Genomic DNA, 21,769 nt, shown 5'->3' on the forward strand with positions numbered 1-21,769 from the left:
TAATCGGGTACTTGTATGTTTAAAACGCACCATGCATTGTGAGAGGGGCACTGCCATCCTCAGTAGAAACAGGAGGCTGCGCTACTTCGGATGCCAGCTGCACTGAAGTAGTGGCTGCTTCAGAGCACGAGCTACTGCACAGATAGAGCACCCAGGAGCGCCCTCTGGCACGGCCGCTGGCATGCTCGAGCCGGGCCTGGGCCCGGGCGCGGCCGCCCACAGAGACAGCTACAGTACAGGGAACACTTAAGGCCTGCTCTCTGCTCATTGCAGGGACACCGGGGGGGAAAGTCAGAAGATGTTGGAAAGATACAAAATCGCTCCCCATTCCTTTTCATGTCATTTGCGATTTTTGGTTCACTGGGGTGTTCGCTAATTATACAGCTTCGGAAAGAATCTGATACTTGAAATTTGACCGCTTTCGTTTTAGACGGATGACTTCCATAGATGTACAATGTATTTTAAGAAATTAATACCGGGATCAAAGGAATTTGACAATGCTATGTAGGGCCGAGCTGTTGCGGGGCACGAACAGTCACAAACACTCTGTTTGTCTAGCTGGGGTGGGATGGGCCGTACATTTGTATACCGCACTGAATTCACTTTTGGTGTTTTTGACAGGTGTTGGGAAAAAAAGAATTGTGGATTTGTATCTTTCCACCCTGTGGGTCGACAACATGCAAGGAGGAGAAAATGAAAAGCCGTCAGGTTCTCCATTTTAAAACACTGCCTAATCTAACTAATCTTCCAGTGCTGTGAGCTTGGCATGAAAATGGCTTCGAGATTAGGAATACTGCATTTGTGGCCCAGCCTCGTAATGTTTGTGCCAGCTCAAGTTTTTCGGCTCTTGGCTGGATGTGCGTATTTAATTATTAGGGATGCCATGCTGCTAGATGAGTGGTTTTTTGTGGTACTGCAGTGATCTGTTGTACACTGAGAGAAGGGGTTAGCTGTAAAATACCTTTGGTTGCCAGATTTTATAAAACACATTGAACCTGGCACTCATAATCACAAACATAAAACTACAGGTTCTCACCCAGTGTGAGGCTGGTTTTGTTGGGGGGGGGGGGTTTGTGTGCTGTGGTGAAGATGTTTCACTTTCAGTTTTGAAAGTGGAATAGCTAATGTGTTGGTGTACTGAGAAGTGTGGTGGGAATGCTTTTAATTAACTCATCTGAAGCTGAATCTAAATGTTGTAGCTATTATCTACCCTGTTTCCTACTCCCATTTATTCTATATAGTTTTTTTTAACATGTTTTACAACTAAACCACAGACATTGAATAGCACTGCATTAATAAACCACACTGACTGTTTCGGACATCAAAGACATGCTGTACCTCAGAATACAAACAGTATCTGCCATTTAGTGAATTTGAAATTCAAGGGTGAGATATTGCAACGGAGTTCAGTAAATGCACCTCTCAAGGTAGACCACACATCATTACAAGGGGCCAGTGGCTTAACTAACTTTGAAAATTGGTACCTTCCAAATTCCCAGTGTGTCCCTCTTTTCTGTTGAACCCCTAATTAAGAGCAAATTTTTTATGAGACAAAACACAACTGAAGACATCTTCATGCCAAGGCCACTTGTTAACAAGTCAGATCTAATGCAAACTCAATACACACTCAGAGTCATATATAGCGGCCATCCATGACGGAGTAGAAAAGCTAGGCATTTGTGGGAGGTTAACTGGTACAGGTAGATTTGGTACTTTTGGAATTTGAAGGTTCACATTTGGAAGATTCACATTGGGCAGATTACTTGTTAAACTCCTGTAGAGAAGAAACAGACAGAAAGAAAGAAAACACTATAACAGTGATAATGCAGATGTGGCAGAAGCAAAATGTGACACTCAGCTAATTAAGGTCAAAATGAAAAGAAGAGGAAGTTAAAATTCAAGAGAAAGCACAACACAACGGCAGCAGTTTTAAAAAAGGAGCACATGTCTTTTTTTCTTTACAAAATGTGGAGCGTGTGAGAGGTTAAAGGTATGACTTCTCAAGAGGACGCACAGGTAAAGACAGGTAAAAACAGCAGTACATCACACCCGGAGGAGCGAAAATCAGGCAACTGAAAACACGAGGCATGCACTGAGCAGCTCCACTCTCTGAACACATAACAAAGCAGAATGTGAGGATTAGTCCATAAAACAAAGGGATGAGAGTCTCACAGCTACACATAACTCATGACAAAGACTATGTGCTTTGGTGGCAAAAAAGTTGTGTTCACACTGATCAGACTATTAGGATAGACTGCAGCACACATCCCTCTGTTGTAAGGGAGAGATCACCTACACACTGAAAAGTACCTTGAGAACACACAATGGAAGCAGCTTTTTCTTTTTTCTTTTTTATAATAAAGACAAATAATGACACAACAAAGTAAAGCTGGACAAACAATCACTGAAACACAATTACTCATTGAGTTTCCACATTTCCCGACGAGACTAATAACATGTATGTAATCTTACCTGTATTTAGAACAAAAAAGAAGTACAACACATATACATTAATGATAAATAACTGAACAGTGCCTTCTGAATTTGAGAAGTTTTATACTGAATAGCACAGTGGTATATTTAACTTTATGTGTTCTGAATTACTTAAACACTGTACCCATACCTTTAGACAAAAGAGAAAAAACTGAAGAATTGTAAACATTAATTATTTCATATTATTCCTGTAAAAATCTGTATAACGTGGCAAAAAAAACACACAGGCTGATTTTACAACCTAAAACCAAGCCCTGTTTGTCCAACCATCCAAAGGCAAAGTGAATCAAAAGAAGTCCCCTTACTTTACAGGCTCCCACGACTCGCGTTCAAAGCCCCTATGTATTGACTGTGCAATGGACGACTCCATCAGGTCCACATATCTAACCACAAGCGGAGCATAGAGATCCTGCAGATGTTTGTGGAATTTCCCATTACACAGGTTATCTGAAACAGGAAAAAAAGAAACCACATTTTATTGCTCATTTTGTGGCTAGCCAGGCATGGTAGGGTCCAACGTTGGGCTCCCCCCCATACCACCGTAGTAGTGGTTGTGAGGCCTACCTCTGGATCACTTTCATATTCAGGGTTTTTTTTTGGGGGGGAGGATCTCACTAGTGATGGGAGAGGTTCACAACCCCCAAAATGGGAGGAGTTATCATGCATTATCTGATTTGATCTGAACAGATCACTCAGATGATTCAGACAAGTCAATGATTGACAGCTGACTTGTTTGCTATGCTATCTCAACCCATTATGGGGTTCATCCCCCATCGCCCCACTACTTCTCACCTCCTGGTGCCTAACTAGACTAATTGTTCAGTCTAATACTGCCATAATACACTTTCCCCATTGTTAACATCTCCTCTCATCTGAAGTCAAGGAGAGATGCCATTGGCAGACATGGTTGGAGGAGGTGGGGGAAACTGTGGCATGACAGTGTGTAACACCAGAGGGTGTTTTTTGTTGGTTTGTTTGTGTGTTAAGCATGTCTATGCCTGTGTCAAGCTCAAGGTCGTGGGCACACAGTAGGTGAGATATGTGTTGTGTCCTGTGATTGCTTCGCTCCAATTAGCCACTTGAGCGGCTGCTGTACATTTTGATTTATTTATCCTGGAGTGTGGATGTGGGGCTTGTTCCTCTTCCAGGCATCTCTGCTTTAGACCTCATTAACTGCTTGAATGGCGTCCGAAATTGGCGCCTGTCTAGTGCTAAGGCTATTTCCTGCCACATAAGCTAACCACTACTGAAAGGCAAAACAAACGACCTTTACTTTTAATAAGCCCTGCGCTGCTCTATGCCTGCCCTATTTCTCTCTCTGCTCGTTTATAGTTTATCAGAAGTGTACATCTGTGCATGGACATCTCTAGTTTATTGTTACTGTGAAGGTATGCTCCCTTGTTAAGGAACTGTATATTTTTTATACCATTTTCCTAGTTAAGGTCATCAAAACATTCAGTCACATAACAGCAGGCAAAACTTGAAGTAGATGAAGCAGAAAATTAAAGAAGGTGTATATATATATATATATATATATATATATATATATATATATATATATATATATATATATACATTTCTTAATGCTCTGTAATTCAGTGCAACTCATTATATGCACTAGATTGATTATTTTATTTGATCAAATGTTTGATTCTTGCAGGAGGTTCCCATTTTACCAGGGCACTGAGAATAAACACAGTGAGAGGCACAGGCACTAAAGACGTGATGAATGTATCAGCCTGGGTCACCATTAAAGCCAGACCATTATTAAGCCTGGCCAGATGAGCAAGGAATGTTTCAATAACAATCAGCAGTGCAGATCACAATGGCCCAGTGCAAGTGCTTCTCGCCCTTTAATTCAGCACCCTGGACAGCGCTCAAAAGGCAACCGCCACTCATTAGGGGACGTGACTGGGCCGGGGAAACCACATTAGACTGAGCGCCCGGTATCCAGTCAGACTACCATGCGGCATTTTCCCTTCTCTCCTCACAGACTGAGGAAGGGAGGAACTCACAGTCAGTCCGGAGGAAGTCGTTGAGCAGCTGGAAGAGTGGGAAGCTGTCCCAGCTGTCCGGGGGCTGGACTTCCAGAGCGGCGTCCATGTCCACAGCGTAGAGTGACAGGAACGTCTCCGCATGCTCCACCATCAGGTCTGACCACCAGGCAAAGGCCTTGGCATTCAACAGGGAGGGAAAGGGGGAGGGGGGTGGGGGGAGGGGGGAGGGGACAGGATGAGACAGTCAGGTACAGAAAAGCCCATTTCTGCTGGATAGCTGGCCAGTAAGGCTTCGTTATACAGGGTGAGACTGTACACTATGTACTGGGAATGCTACATTTGGTTTAACCTTTCAAAGGTGTTGGTTCTAAAAAGGAATGCTACTCCACTGTTTGAGAAAATTACATTTAAATCTTCTCTGTATTATTTTATTTTGCACAAGTTACGTATAATCTCTCTACATATTAAATCAGTTCCTAAAATAGGTTGCATAACATATCTCAGGAACCAAGAGACACATCGCAATCCTGCACGCACAATATGACATATCCGCCAACTGTCTCGAACTGTCTTCTGGTGATTAAACATCAGAATGTGTTGTGCAGCGTTGGCATACAGAGACACGATAACTATGCATGAGGAGGGCATGGGCATAGCCGGGCATTCCATCTGAAATGTGTCGCTTCGATGGAGGGACAGTGCTGGGAGCGCGCGGCTCATGCAAGCGGAGGGCCTCGCATGCGTCTCTCCGCAACTCTCAGCCATTCACATCTGGAACAGTCTCGGATGTGAATGTTTTCATGTGTGTCATGCATCCCGGGTGCCTCTTCATTCCCCATGGGACTGTCGGCATGCAGCAGCAACGCAATCTGCCGGGGCGCAAAGAGAGACAAAGCCCCCCCGCCCCCCCCCCCCCTCCTTTTGGACCCAAACACCGCCGCTCCCAGAACACGCTTAGAAGCGTGCAGCTGGGAGCCATTGAGACGGTTGGAGGGGGAGGTTGGAATGGGGTGGGGGGGCAAGACAGATGCTGCCATTGCTGGTAAATGCCGATCCTTTGGTAGTCCCAGCCCCCCGATATATATATTTTTTCCCATGGAGAATAGACAGAATACATATTTGGAAAATGCAAGTGTGAATCTCGTCAAGGAAGGATGCTGAATCTCCTCAACAAGAAGCATGCTGTGGACACTGAGAGCTCGATAAATCGCATGGGCATCCTGCCGGTTAGGTACGGCTCAAATGACCACTGTCGATTCTTACCTCCTCTCACTTACCTCAGCCCGGAACACACAGTGCTACAGAACAGTTAGTCTTATAGCAAGCATACAGCAACACACTAAAGTCCCCCACTGGCAGAGGCTGGCAGACGCTGACAGGTAAGAGCGAACTCGATCGGACAAACAGAGTGGCAAGATTCCAGGAAGTAAGAGAGGGTACGGGGAGGTGGCGGGGGGGTAGTGTGGTTAAATAGTGAGGACAAAACAAATACGGGGGACGGAGGGGAGGCGGGGAAGGGTCACTGTCCAAGTGCTTGTTGAGGCATCTTCGTGCCCAATGCTTGTGCCCCTGAAGGCTACTCAAGCACAATCACAGTGCTCTGGGTGAGTGTGTGGGAAGGTCACAGTCTGCGGGACATGCACAAACTATGAAGGGAGAAGACTCGTCTCGTTCAGAGCCACATACCTCTTTCCCCTGCCCGGATTGTCCCGTATTGAACGAACAGTGAGAGAACAGGAAGATTTTCAATGGAGGAAATCAGGCATTCTTTTAGAGACTACCTACTGTCAGTGTGTTCTTAAAAACCAACAGCTACTGTAGCAGCAGAGACATGGAAATGATGCTCCCGCAAAGGAAAACATCAACAAAACCATTGCATAAAGAAACCACACCTGAGCGAGATCACTCTGAAATAAATGATAGTCTTCTTTTGCTGCTGAATGCAAAACACAAAATTATTTTTGGAGTGGAACGAATAAACATGACCACCATGCAGTTGGAATGGAATCTCAATGAACTGGCATGGAGTTTTCCAGCCTCTGGACAGGCCTTGATGGAAATTTCTTTGACAAATGCAACTTCCCCATCTTCGAGACGCAGTGGTGGCACACAGGGTTACCTGGCAATGCGCCAATGTGTTTGTCGCCACAGTATCAAATAATGCTGAAGAATGGCACGTACGCGTCTCTACCTGACCCCTGACCTCTTTTCACATAAAACGTGAGAAAGGTTTACCTCCACAGGGCAACTTCTACAAAGTCCAACACTCATCAGTTTCAAAGCCTGAGGCTTTTCTCAAATGGCAGGAGATGTGACATTTGGAATGATTAGGGATGGCTCCTCCATTCCTATTATTTCTGTGTACAGACCAGCCACGCAACATATTCATGAAATGGCGCAGGACAGAGTATCTTAGGGCTCTCGTTCCCCTCTGCCCTTCTCCTTCCTCTACTGCAGGGGCTCCACAGAATCCAGAGACATAACCTCTGACCTCATGACCTCTGAACCCCCTAAAAAAAGCCAGTGCTGCAGCATCACGCTCACATGCGTTGGGAAAGGTGTGTGATGTGACTAAAGTAAGAGACAGAAACGTATATACTGTACCGATTGATCTCCCGTACTTGTGACTGCAGCCTGTTGAGCATATTCAAAAACATAGAATAAATGACCCCAGATCAGTGTCCCATCTGTAGTGTCCCTACTGCACCCTGGCATGCACTTTGATAGCACAGCTTTTAATGTGTATTGCCATACATTCACTTCTGGCCTAAACAGACAGGTTTATTACAGGTTGCTTTCTTTGAAAAATACAACATGATAAAGTGTTTTGTTGTCACACTTTCAAGCAGGCTTGCCAGGATTGATTTTTTTTTAGGATTTAGGATTCAATTTTGTTGTTATAATGTACATTTATTTTTGCCAAATATGTTTCAATGTGTAATTTCCAGATGATGTCAGTGAATAGGCTACAGTGAATAACAATCTGGTGTTGCCAAATTCAACCATTTTAGTTAAAATGTTTAGTGAAAACATTAAACTGCATTTGTTCACTTTTTGCAAAAAAGGATGAGTAGCTATCAATAATTGTATATTACAAGACCACATAATGATTTGACTCATACATGTATAATTCTGGATGTCAGGCTACTATTACTGTCAGTAATATTTGCTCATCAAGACATTCAAATGCTGTAACATTTTTCAATTTCAATTGATACACTAATTATTGACTTTAATTACACAAGCTAATTATAGTAAGCTAAACAACTTACATTCAGCTGCAAAACTTAATTATCCAGCTTGATGGATTGTCAAAAAATGATGTAAATGACTTGTAACATTTGAACCCTCATGTCTATCATATCTCTTCACGGTTTAGCTACATTACAAGTGTAATTACATAAATGTCTAGGACATGGATAAGTCACATGTTCATTATAAATAGGGTGATTCCTTTCAGTGCTGTGTCTTTATGGAGTGTTCACTTTTTGGTTTGTGTTAAAATAATCGCTGTCCTGTCAGCGCAAGCGGTGGCATTCAGGTGTCTTGTCTTCCTCAGGACCTTTTTATGTAAGCCTGTTTGTGTGGGCAGGCAAAGTAATATGCCTGTGAGGACACTAACCTGTCACTTCATTGCACATCAAAACAAACAACAAAACTGCAACCTCAACAGGTGCCATGATGGTGCTGTCATCATTCTAGCTATACTCAATTTTTCCCCAGTCAGTTAAAATTATTATAATATTTTTCATTATTTAATGATCCTGGCAAGTCTTTCAATATGTGTGAAATGAAAAGGTCAGGTCAGTGTGCTCTAAATAAAGACAACTGAATTTTTAAAATTTTTGTTGAAAACTACATTTTATTGTGATAACTGTACTTTTAAGCATATTTGCTAGAACCTGGAGAGAGCAAATCCAGTTTAGTTTTCTCACAACACTATGAATGCATTACTGAACCCCTTTTCATCAATTTTCCTCCATCTACAATACCAGTAATTCCCACTGATCTACAACACATGGCTTATTCCGTCTTTACAAAGGGGAAATTAAAATACATTTGAAAACCATCAGGGGGTTTTCCCTCTGCAAGGAAACAGAGGGGACAATATTGGAGCATTCTTACCCAGCTACTCGGAAACTTCCTACTGCTGGTGTGCTTCTCAGCCACATATGTAGAAATATGTCAGTGACAAATACCTACCATACAGTGTGCCTCTCAACCCAGCTGGTTTACCTGCTCATACTGTATGTTATTGTGCTGAATTTTGCTGAGGACCTGAAATTTTAATGTTGTTTAGTTACTGGCTACATGTTTCTAATGTACCTGTAGTTATCTACTTATGAGATTGGACTCTGACTTAAAAAGGCAGATTGCATTTGTCATATATCAGAGGGAATTATCGGTCTTAACAGTGAGAATTCCGTAAGAAAAGGGGCAGTAAAACAGCAATGCAAAATGCAACGGTCTCAGGGAACTATTTCACTAGGACAGGAAGGTTAGTTTATCCCGACAGAAGCTACCCAAGAGACATGATGTATCTTCCCTGCTATAGGACACAAGATAGATCACAGCCAACCTCAAAACTTTTCATTGCTCTCACTGTCTGCTTTGTCTAATCCTTAAAGGGAAAAAAACTGTTACAATCCATATGCCATAGACATAAATGTGATACACACCAATGCAAGTCAAATATACTGTAATGTGCGTGGATTTTTTCTAAATATATGGTCTATGTTGCAATATGCTTTTTAGATAATTGTGTATTTATTCCTTGAATGCGTTTGGGAACAATTTCAAATATTTAAATATGTGATTAAATGCTATTCAAATAAATATACATATTTCAGTTCAATATGGGTTGTGCAATGGCAACTTCACTAATGATTCTGGGTTGATACAAAGAGAAAATGTGTTTGGCTAGGAGCAGACGTAACAGTGGCAGTTAGGGAACTGTTTCTCGGCACACTCACCTCTGCATGGTGCTCCTCGTTCTGCTGCAGCACCTCGATGACCAGCTCGGCCAGACGAATGGTGTCCTCCAGCTTTTTCGCAGGTGTGACTAAGCGGCCTACGTTCTCTGAATCGGAAGGGAATTGTTAATGGAGCAGAGATATGTGGCCTTAACATTTCCTGACCATCTGAGTAGGTGCTAGCGCTTATGTGTGTACTGCCATTTTGCATGCAAAAAACTAATAGCATTAATATCAAGATTTGTTTGTGTAACATTACTGCATTACTGCTGAGTGCATCAGCTAAAAAATGAATTCTTTTCCTTCCCAAGCCAAACACAAGCAGGGTACACAGACAGCTCTGTTTGGGAAGGGTATCAAGCTATTTCAGTTTTACTTTTGGAAGAACAATTACAGGCCATATCCCTTAAAGTGTGTAAAGTAACTGATAGAGAATACGGCAGGCAGTTCCATTACTTTGTGATCTGTATAAACCATACTAGATCTGCCTTAAATTTATATAGCACATAAGCATGGGCAAACCATGTAGTCAGCACATCTTCCAGCATGCAGTTCGTTTTAATCTAAGACCTGGAGCACAGAAAAGAAGTATGTGCTCCCAGGCTGAAGTGTCATTGGCACAGTGGCAAGTTAGCAAAGTACGTATAATGAGCCAAATTAAAAGGGAAACAGAACATATGTTACAGTTATCATGCAATACGAGTAGAATGTGCAGCATTCTTTTTCATCTCTGCTGAAATTCAGACTCAGATGTTGCATACAGTATGTGACAGACACTCTTAACATTTATGCAAAAAAGTCTCTACATCTAACACATTTATTTCTCAATAAATACAATAATTCTGACATTTAAAACAAATCAACCAGGAAGGACAAGGAAATAATACAGCAGTACATAAGTAGTAAAGTAATGTTGGCGTTTATGCAATTTATTCAAAACAATGAGGAAAAACAAAAGAAAGTTAAAAAGCATAACGAAGTCTTTTAGTCCTCTCCAAATGCCTTTTTTCTACCTGTGACTAAACAGGTGGAGCTGCCATGCGATTGGACAAAAGACAGGAACAAGAAACAATCATGTGATCATGTGACCAATGAGGTGGCGATGAGAGTGCAAAGTAAACACACACACCAATGACACTGGGAAGAGAGGGGTGGGGGACGTGTTATCCCCTTACAGTACAGTATTGACTGAGAAGGGTCTCATGAATTTTGTAAAGAAGGATGGCAACTCAAACCCCACAAAATGGCCACACATTACTGTGTATTGTATTATGACACTGTTAGAAATTTAATTACAAAATTTAATTACAAAACAGTTCTGCAAAATGCAAATCCATGTAAAAATAGAGTTTTACAATTAGTTGCCTCCATTTAACTGTTACTGAATGCAATAGCATTCACCCTGCACCATCAGTCCATTTTATGTCTGAAGCATGGACATGTCTCCTATTTATTCATACAGCTGCTGACCGCCTGTCTGTGAGACTCCTGTTCAAAGGCCAGGGTCATGCACCTTCAAATGTCAGTGTATTCTGAGGCCAGGGTCTGTTTGTTTTTCAGACCCTCTGCCTGCGAGCAGTTCCCAGTAATCTGGCTGCAAACAGATGTGCTGCCTTTCCTCTTTTTTTAACCTCCACAGATTGTTTAGTCTGAGTATGGGGTGGAAAAACACAGAGCAAAAATAATACGCGGCACAAGCATGGAGATCCGCCGCTTCGAGAGAAGATTAGAGACAGTCCACTTCACCCGCCGTGCCACTACGCCTTCTCAGCCAATATTTCTGCATCATAAGCATGGGACGCTCCTTCGATTTCACTTTAACCCTTTATCTTTCTAAAAATATCAGTCCTTTACTGCCATACCTCATAAATTATTTATATTGTTTTCAGGAAGTCCTCTATAAATAATAATTGAATCAGTAAGGATTTTTTTTTCTCGCTTTTCAAAAAGTTAAAGGGTTAAAAAATCATGCAGGGCTCACTGCATGTCTGCAGTAGTTCTATTTAATGGAACAACAGGTTTCTAATGTAATCTTTAAGGAGCAGGCAGAAATGTGCTGCACAGCTAAATCAGGTATTTCCCACACAGGTGACAGAGATCTAAGACACCACAGCTGTTTTCTCTTCGCTGCTGTCATATTGCTGTGAGAGCTGGATTGCCTTTAACAATTTGCGGTTCACCTGGGATAGACCTATAGATGTGTGAAATACCGGATTCAAGACACATTTCCAACATATCTAAGATAAATGTAGGATTTTAAACCCGTTTGGACAGGCTTTAATATTTCAACCATCAGAGCCATATAGATACACACACATATGCATATACATATACATATAAGTGTGTGTGTGTGTGTGTGTGTGTATATGGATGCATGTATGTGTGCGTGCATATATAAACATGTGTGTTTGTGTGTGTGAGAGAGAGAGAGAGATGTGACTATCTTTGGAATGATATATGTCCATAGCCTCTTGTGATGAGAGCAATGTGGGCACATGGCTATTCTCTCTAGCCCTGAGAAGAATTGTACATTAGGGTGTGGGATGCAGTTCATTGCTCTGACTCCCGGTGACCCTCTGTGCCTAATAATAGCATCTCTGTGTTGTCTGCTGGCAGGGCAGGCCAGTTGCCAACCTTTCTCTCCCTCAGCGGTAACCATTACTAGCTAATCATGGTTCTCATTGCTCTCTGGCAGTGGATGCATTTTTTCTTCTAGGGTTCTTAGTTCTTTTTTGTTCATTGTAGCCAGAGACTCCCCAGACCCCTGCTACAGGAGTCTAATTGGCCGAGCAGAAAGAGAGCTGTGCTGTAATGCATACCCTGTGCGCAGCACTTAAAGCGCAGTGTGTCTCTGCATTGTGTAGCAGGCCTGAGTCCACAGGTATGCCTAAGGTGGGCTCCCTCCCCAATTAAAAAAGGCAGCACACGGGTGTAGCAGTGGCTCCGGATGGCGGGTGGTGTCAGAGAGGCAGGCCATCTCTCCATCAAAGGAGTTGACATTGCATCAAGATATGTGTCACTCTTGTATGTTCTACACTTGGTAAAGACTGGTTCAATGCATATGGCATATTTGGGGCAATTGAAATTTTGGATTCTGCTGAAAAGTACGTAAAGAGCATCTATGGTGTGGACTCCTCCTCTAACCAGGTGATTGTCTGGAGTGCCATCAATACCATTTTAGGTTTCTTGTACTGCATATGCACAGGGGACTTTGGATGTGTCTATTTGCTCAGTAAACTTCAAAACTCATGTGTCTGAGAACAGTATGGCAACTCTACTGAAAGGACTGAATGGTTTTTGGGATTGACACAGGCAGACAGATATCCAGTGTAAAGCTCTGACTGTCTATTTGATGGTAGATCAAGCCTGTGAAACAGTTTGAAGTAGTGCTAATGATGATAATAAAACATTATCATCATTGGTGAAGTAATCACACTTCACACATTTCCGATGCATTAAAATGAAAAATATGATATTGCAGTACCAATTGGACAAAGGAGAAAGAGACACATCTGTTTAGAATATTTTGCTGATATAGAGTTACCACGTCACCATATCATCAATTAATATTGTGAAAATGTATTTATATTGTGAAAATCTACTCTGGTACTTCAACACATATTTGCATTTTAACACATTGGGGCTGTTGTAGGTATATTTCTTGAGACAGTACTTCTTTATTAGCCAATAATAACAAAAATTATATTTCATTACCCAAGTGGCATCTAAACAGTGCACACTGTGCATGTGTAAGTTTCACAAAATTGCAGCAGGAGTCAGGTTTGCAATAAAGACATACTACCTCAAGAAATGTATATGATGGAAATCTTACGTCTCTATAATTAAACTACCCGACACTCTTACAAACAGTGTCCGACAGCACAAGCTAACTCATGAAGGGTGCATCTCCACATCTGGAGTACAGTCAAAAAGTGTGCCATAACGTTTTCACAACATTTATGTAACGTTGTGCTACCAGACTCTCATGCAGCGTTACAGCAATGTTGTGAATTGGTTATGGGTTAGCTAGGGAAGAGAAACACCAGAATGATACTGTATTCTAATGAGCTTGGGCTACAAGTCAGACAGAGGGCATCACCTGGATCCTTCTGATCCTTCTGAGTTTTCTCTACTTCAGAGAGAGATAGAAAGGGAAAGGGAAAGAGAGAGAAGGAGAAAAGAGAGAGAAACAAGGAGAGATATTCAGTATCAATGAAAGAGTGGGGAAAGTGTGCACTCCTAAAGTGAGTGATGGGCCATCGCCCCTCGACACCCGACTGTTCACCCTGCAAGGGAATCACCCCAGGACCCTCACAGAAGTAAAAAAGGGTCAATGTAAACCCAGACAATGGACACACATTTGACAAATCTGTACAATAAAACAGATGTTAAAACGGTAGCCTGAACTGGAAAAACAAAACAACAGAAAGAAGCGAAACAAGACATACCATACAAATAAAGGTTGAAATATAACAATTAACACACATAAATGCTGTAAAGACAGTAAGACATATTCATGACTTGGAACACGTACAAGTACTCAATAGATATACACATATAATATTCTCTTCCTTACGGTTCCCAGCTCCTGCTGTCTAAAGTCTCTTGGCTTCCAGTGAAATAACACTTGTCAAACCTGTCCTGTATTGTGTACCAGTGACATGTGGTTAAACAACTGAGGAATACACAGAAGCAAAGTAAAAATGCATTCAAGTCACAGACATGAACATTAACGCAAAAAGCTTACAGAGATTCCATGTTTGTCACAAACAGATGGGCCACTCTTAATTCCTGATCGTAGTCGACAAGAACTGGTTGGATCTCTCACACTGGGTTTCACAGACAAAAGCAACAGATAAAAGGAAAAAAAAAGACTTGAAGCAAGAAAGTGATATCAGTCAGGGGCTGTTGGGGGGGGCGTGTTGTCTGAAAGATGGGGAATGGAAAAAGTGAGGGAGCGAAGGACGGAGAGGATGAGGTAGGTACTCACGAATGGTTAAATCCATCACTTGAGACGCCAAGCAGAAGACAGGATGCTCATACATTTCTCTCTTTTTCCCTATAAAAGAGGATTTGGGCATGCAAGAGGCTCAGGTCAGAGGTAAAGAGGTTAAAGGTCAGAGGAACACTGCATGTCAGGTCAGGAGGAGAGCTGCGGTGAGGGTGTTTGTGATTGGAGAGTGGGCGTGGTCAGATGACGGGTGGGGCAGGGGGCAGGGCTTCAGGGCCTGCTGCTGGGCGGATGGGAGAAGGTGCTGGGCAGTTTTTGGGCGATTTGATTTAACCATTCGACCTGCCCAAGGCCGTGATCTGAAGACTTCTGCAGAATCTCTTTCATTTGGGCAACAGCTATCATTCATGAGGAGCTAAAATAAGTTCATTAGGTTTGCCTCCAAGACACGAAAGGAGGAAGCCCTCAGTATCTTTAGCATCCTCAGGCATTTCTTTAGGTGAATCTGAGGAAAGATTTAGCGTCTATACAAATGTAGGGCTGTGTGTATTTATAAGTAAATATATATGTAAATATAGACACCCATAAGCTATGTACACACATATAAAACACAAATATAGATAGCGAATACTCAGTCTGCCAGAAATGTCAGATAGTTTGAAACACAAATTGACAGGGCGATGAGAGTCGCACTAAGTCTATGCCGATCAAAGGAAACATTGCACATGCAGCTGACAGATGCTGGCTTGCTTGGGCAGGCAAGCCCAGCGTGCAGGGTGGTGTATTGGCTTGCTGGACACTTTTTATACAAGGCTATAAATAAGTGAAGAAGCCAATAAACAAACGGAGGAGGAGAGGAGGAAAGAGAGGAGAGGTAGAAAAAGAGAGGGAAGAAAGCACCAGGGATGTGAAGGGATGGAGTGTTTCTCTGAGCAGGAGAAGGCTGGAAACAGAGAAACAAACAAAAAAGCATTTGTTGTTTCAAAGTATTCCCACACCTGAAAGTCACCAATGAGAGAGCGGTGAGATCGGCAGACGCCAGCAGGGGCGGAGTCATACAAGGATCCAGCGTATGGTGTGAGATTACAGGTTTGGAATTGAATGCATTTTTACTTACACATCTTTAACAAGGTGTGCGCATGTGGGCGTGTGAGTGTGTGTGACCTACACCACGGCTGAAACACACCTGAAACAAAAGGCGGTTAATTGGCCGGACTCAATCGGTGGTGCCGGTCGTCACTCGGAAAACACCGCATGAGAGACGGCCGTATGTTTGCAACCAGCAGCGGAGGAGACTCCCACCCAAAGCGCTGAGGATACAACCAGAATTCCACACGCCATCGCTGTCGGCAACACCGGTACCCGTGAATCATGTTTTCGATAACCATTAATAACAAACGCCACCGTCTGGCATCGACACGTTGCCAAGAGCCTGTTCCAGCATCGCGCAGCTTGTACACATGCATTTAAGAGACTGTTGACAGTGTCTGAACTCATCGGTTATCTTGGGACTTTTCTCTTGCCGTGTTATATGATGCCTTTAAATACAGTAATTCTATTTAGGTGCAGTCAAAGCTTTCTCAATTACCCCCAAGGAGGTGAGCAGTGATTCACCTGCAGGGGGTGCTATGGTAAAGCACTGGTATTTATTAAGCAGACTCAAAAGCTCGCAGGCATGTCCTCGCTGAATTCAGACAAAATATATTACTCATCAAAGAATACAGGGGGAGGGGATGGAGGGGGGTCCTTTGCAAAATATTCTCTCTAAAAAATCTCAGACACTGTCACCAGCACCACAAAGACACAAAACACTAATTAAGACAAAATCCTAACAAGGTCAACGGTAATTCATGCCTTCCTGTAAAGAGAGAGAGATTTCTTAACAAAAAGGAAAAGTCAGTGCACAATAAACAAATCAGATGTTTGAATAGCACAAGAGCAGGAGCATCTTTTTCACCAACAGTCACAGTTGGGTCCTGTCTTCACTGGGGAAAAACAAGAAATATTTACCTTCAACTTTGGCATACTCTGAGAGTCGCTGGTAGTTGACCAAAGCTGCTTGCTCCAGGCATTTGCGGATGACAGCTTTGACCTCCTCTTGTGGAACAGGGGTTACAATATCTTTCATTAAGACCTGAAGTCAAAAATACAGTATGAACCCGCTTTACTTATTGCAGTGCATTTTTAACTGTCATCAGGTGACAGGAATCCCTACAATACTCTGGAATATATGTGCATGTTCATATTTATGATATGATAAGTATATGAAAGTATATGGAATACGGTGTTTTTCATAAAGTAGTAGTAGTAATAATAATAATAATAATAACCCAAAATCTGGGAAAAGGAACCATAACAAAATATTATACAATTCAACAATGTGACCCAATGACCAAATAAAGAAATATTGTACGTGTTTAGAACTAGTAGCCTTTGGAAAAATTCAAAGTAGGCACCTACGCTTCAGTGATTGATATAAACTGTCCTGCTTTTCAGAGCTTTGGGCTTGGAAAAAAATATTTGTCATGAATACATTATCTATAAATAACCAGAAAGATTAGGGACATGAATTATTACAAAATTGAAATGCACGGTATGCGTCACATACAATTTTCCTGTAACTTTTGAAAATGACCAAAGCCCCTGTGTTCATTCTGGAACAGACTGGCTTAATGAAAATGCAGACGATGTGGATTTATTCACACTAAGAAACAGTATAAATTAGACTCCTCCTTGGCTGAGGAAAAGAGTTACTTACCCTTTCTAGTAAAGACAAAGTGGCTTTTAATGCTCCTTCCGGACGACCAAATGGAAAGCAATACCTAGAAAAAGAGATCAAACCACAATGGAAGAACACTTTTAAGTGTCTTACTATTTCCTTTTATTGAATAATTGTAACAAATATACAGCTATGTGAGACATCTATGAATGCATAAAAAACAGCGCATAAAAAGGGATGAGAGCTGAGACTGACCTGAAGTGTGTGATCTGATTCTCCAGGAGCACACGCAATCGCTCTTTGATCTCTTCGAATCGCTCTTTCTCCTCCACCGTTACGGTGCCTATTCCGTCTGGCCTGGAAACAACACGCACTGGACATCAGCATGGCGGTCCCTCTACTGCCACTCATTACTGTGTCCAGCACTGAGACTAATGTCAGCAACATCCAGCAGTAATGCGTTTTCATGGTTGCAATCTAATCCTGCCACTGTCTGACAGTGTTGTGAAATACTGTTATTCTAATGGGCTGTGCTGTCACAGTTCTGTAAATCATAATAACACCCTTCCATAGGAGAGAGTAAATGCACGTGTGTGCGTGTGTGTGCGTGTGCGTGTGTGTGTGCGTGTGTGTGTGTGTGTGTGTGGAAAAAAAATGAATGGACCACAGAAACAGTACACAGATGGAGAGTATCAGCTATTATACATGATTCACATTAGGAAATTAAACAGCGAACATCCTACACCCTGTTTTGTGAAACACTGTGTTCCTCATGAGGTGAACATCTGACACCCCTCACAGCAACAGGACAATATCAAGGCCCCAGACGTGTTTACCCCTGTCTTCCTGAAAGACCTCTTGATCTGGGAGACTTTGGTACGGGGAGAGGGAGGGCAGGGCTGACAAGTGACAGGACAGGAGGGGAATGGGTTTCAGGCTTGGTGGTTCACGGCCCGGACTCAGGGTGTTTCTGTCTGTGTCACATGACCCTCCTTTATTGCTGGGACCCCTTCAGGGGTGTCCTGAGCCAGGCAAATCCCTCTCTCCACCCCTCTGTCCCTCCACAAAGGCTTAGGCAGGAGGAGAACAAAAGCTACAGCTAACCAGCGGTCAGGGGTTAATGGGCCGGCTCAAGTAGCCCTCCCTCGCAACAGGCCAATGGCTACCTGAGGGCAGCTGAGGGGGACAGAATAATCCCAAATGACCACTGCGGTGCGTCTGCCACCTTTGTGTAGGAAGAGATGTCTTAAAACGTCAGGGCCCGCTTAGGGACGACTCGGCCAGTAAGGATGGTGACAGATGTGCCCGTCTCATTAAGCCAGCACCGAGGAGTGTGATTCTCTCACAGGGAGGCCAAATACACCATGTGTCCATTCAGTCAATAAGTAATACCAAGGCCTAATGCAACAGGACTGTCAGGGTCACTCTTAAACGGTACATATCACACATTCCTCTAATACAAAAAACAAAAAAATGTTAACTGGAAAAATAGAAAGTTATGAAAAAGGCTGGATAAGATTTATGACTACAATTCTTTCAACCCATTATCACTTTCCATATGAAACTTGAACATACTTTGTTTAGGTAGTTATATAATGATTTGAAGATAATAATGAATAGCAGTAAATGATGTGAACAGTTATCAATTGGTACTGGGAGTGGTTTAGTTTAAGTCACAAACATGATTTGATACGCTGCACTGTTGATTATATTTGTAAATTAAACCACACAACTGGAAGGCTGTGTCATGCCCTTATCTTCTTTCTTTTCTGTATCTACTGCTGAGAGCTTGGGAATCACCTCACTAGGGCAGCATCTAAACAGGAGTGCTATGCAGCAGAAGTGACTTTACTGACATATTTCTACTCAACAAAATGAGTTGTTTTGTAACACATAGCGAGGAGCCATAAATGGGTACCAGAACTGCGCCGTAAAGAGGTGTCACTGATGCTTTCACAGAGAGCACATATCCTGCAGAAATGAGGGAGAGTGTCTGTGGGCCCACATCAGCATCTATGCCCTGTGTGTCTGGCAAAGCTTTATTCCACAAGTCTATGCCAGCCATTTCTACAGTGGTGTGCATTTCCATGAGGGGGGGGAGCAGCCGAGAGCTATCACTTTGGCCTGGACCCTTCTTCTTTCTCTCCCGCTCCCTCTTTGTCTCTCTCTCTCTCTCTCCCAGCTGCGGACTTCGTCTCATCTGACACAACGAGTATCCTTCCCCTCTACCTTTCACGTCCTCGCCCCCCGATGCCTTCTCACTGTCCTTCACGGAGATGACATCCTCCACGGCGTGACGAGGAACATGTCACGTCGCCTGCTTCTCAACTTTTTGTCACCGCGGTTAGCGCCGCTTATGTCAAACGCACTCCACTCACATCCCTCCACATTCAGCCGTGTCACAAGTGATAAAGACGGATTGGCTTTTTAGTCACACTTTACATATACATGGGGCAAGTGTGTGTGTCTCTGTATCTATATCTGCCTGTGTGCATGTGTGCCTTGTGGAAGGAGGGGTTGATGGGGGGAGGTGGAGAAATAAAAGCTGAACAGAAATATAATTTTTTGCATTTCTGCTTTTGACACATTGGTAATCAAAATGAATTTGAACATTTCACACTAATTAAAACAACGCTTTTTTTCTTTAAACACAATCTGTTCCTACTGAGCAAAAACTGTACAATTCATCATGCATATTCATACCTACATTTAATGAGGCTTAATTTAATGCTTTGTGGTACTAAAATGTTCAAATGTTGCATTCAAATTGTACAAAAGAAAATTCTCTGCTTCCTTATAATGCACTCTGTGACTCAATGACTCAATCAATCAAGACTGTGCTTGATTTAAGGATTATTTAAAAACACCTTAAATATTTATAATGGCGTATGCCTCTGAACCATTCTGCCACCAGGTTATGGGATGTATCAGAGGGGTTAGAACTTGGCAAAAGACACAATTTTCGCTGTGTTGGGAGCCAGCTCTGGGATGAGGGAAGGCTGGCTGTTTTTTGCGGCAGGACCTCGGACAGTGGTGGGAGACTCCCCGTCCCCGTGACGGCCTGTCATCCTGTCATGCCTGAACCTCCAGGCAGACCCGCGCACCCGGGTCCCCTCCGTCCCCCTCACTGACTCCGAGCTACTCACGTCTTCCTGTCCGACCTGATCATAACACAAGGCAAGCAGACAGCCCACCTCAGCTCCATCACTGCCTGTCAGGGCGCCGGCAGACTGACAGACACTGCCCGTGACCTTCCTCAGCTCCACGCAGACAGACGGCTTGTTTTGTTTAACGAGGGGGGCAGCCATGTTCGGCGGAGCGACCAGCCGGGGTGACGGTGCTGGGGCGAGGAGGGGGTGGGGGGTGGGGGGGTGACCAGTGCACTGAGGGGCCACACGCTGTTTGGATTCATACAGGTCACAGTGCTGTCTGTGACTCATTTCTCTTTGTTGTTCCCTAATGTGGGGAGGGGTGTTGGTGGGGGTAGGGGGGGTGGCCACATCCTACCTCCTTACCATTGTATCTCTTATTTAGCCTTTAAAATAAATACAATCCAATTTTGGACAAACACTTTCTTTGTCTCGGGCTCTTTCAAGTGCAATGCGGCTCTAAGGCAGCGCATGATAACCATCACGTCACATTACAAGTCTTTCGTCGGGTGGATCGGATTTTTTTGAACACACAGAATTTTTCCGCCACACCCTGTCCAATCACTCAACAGCTATCACCTCATGGCCAGCGCTTGACACTTATAACCAACAAAAACTGGACCTGTCAGGAGAAGACGAAATTCTCGGGTCTTACCTTTTGGAATTGGAGGTGGGTTGCGATTTGGAATCCTTTTTTTTTTTTGGACTCCTTTTTGAGTTCCTTTCTGGAAAGGGTTTGAGGCTCAGGGACTGAGGGGCTTGAGGCTTTGGCCCCCTCAGCCTCTGGCTGCGGCCCTCCCAGTAACTCTGGCAGTTTCTGACTTTGGGTCATGCATGGGGTGAGTGGAAATGACATTATGACATTAAGCCAAAAAAACAAGAAAACAAGAAAGAAAGAAGAAATAGAACAAAAGTAAGGACTGCAACAAAATGAAAAATCACACCTCACAGGAAAAGGATAAGAATCCATAATTTTTTTAAACGGACGAGGAACAGAAAAGGCATAAATTCAACACAATACAAAAGATTTAAAAGGAAACAACGAAAGCAATGGAGGATGATGAAACATGCAGCTTTAGTGGAGATCCCTGATGGAACCCTCAGCAGTGGAACCCCTCTGAATGATGTGAGGCCATCTTTGAACAGCCTGACTGATCCTAGGTCAGTGACTGCGGAGTGGCATTCAGATCCAGCTGTGGCGGGGATGGGAGAAGGGGAGAGGGGCGGATTCGTTTTCGGGGGTTTACCTGTTTCCATGGACGTGGGACGCACAGAAGGCAAAGCTGTAGTGCAGGAGGGTGGGATCGATCATGGCTCCGTTCTCCGCCCGCTCCAGCAAGTCACTGAGATAGCACAGGTGTCGATGGCAACCCCTCACTCCGTTTCGGGCACAGTATTCATCCAAGACGAACACCTGGCCTGGACTGAACCAGCCCTAACACGTACAAAAAATGCAGTGCTCAGGTCTTTGTTCATTGTCCCAAAAC

General features: G+C 43.3%; 1 protein-coding gene across 13 annotated transcripts in view; it reads right to left on the reverse strand.

Annotated features, from left to right (window-relative positions):
* The window catches only part of cadpsa (Ca2+-dependent activator protein for secretion a), a 108,575-nt gene that overhangs the window by 19,969 nt on the left and 66,837 nt on the right, over positions 1-21,769 (reverse strand). For 2 of the 13 annotated variants that reach the window (XM_036530628.1, XM_036530626.1), the window contains 11 exons: positions 21,530-21,717; positions 17,389-17,490; positions 17,173-17,236; positions 16,425-16,548; positions 14,454-14,522; positions 9,464-9,570; positions 7,095-7,124; positions 6,177-6,185; positions 4,509-4,665; positions 2,799-2,940; positions 1,628-1,774 (listed from right to left, as the gene is read on the reverse strand). In XM_036530628.1, the coding sequence (XP_036386521.1) occupies positions 1,628-1,774; positions 2,799-2,940; positions 4,509-4,665; positions 6,177-6,185; positions 7,095-7,124; positions 9,464-9,570; positions 14,454-14,522; positions 16,425-16,548; positions 17,173-17,236; positions 17,389-17,490; positions 21,530-21,717 (1,139 nt within the window). Of the gene's footprint in view, positions 1-1,627; positions 1,775-2,798; positions 2,941-4,508; positions 4,666-6,176; positions 6,186-7,094; positions 7,125-9,463; positions 9,571-13,562; positions 13,596-14,453; positions 14,523-16,424; positions 16,549-17,172; positions 17,237-17,388; positions 17,491-21,529; positions 21,718-21,769 lie in introns of all 13 variants that reach the window. The other 11 variants (XM_036530632.1, XM_036530629.1, XM_036530633.1 and 8 more) reach the window with 8 other exon arrangements.

The sequence above is a fragment of the Megalops cyprinoides genome, chromosome 6, assembly GCF_013368585.1.
Source record: "Megalops cyprinoides isolate fMegCyp1 chromosome 6, fMegCyp1.pri, whole genome shotgun sequence".
In the NCBI taxonomy this organism is placed as follows: Eukaryota; Metazoa; Chordata; class Actinopteri; order Elopiformes; family Megalopidae; genus Megalops; species Megalops cyprinoides.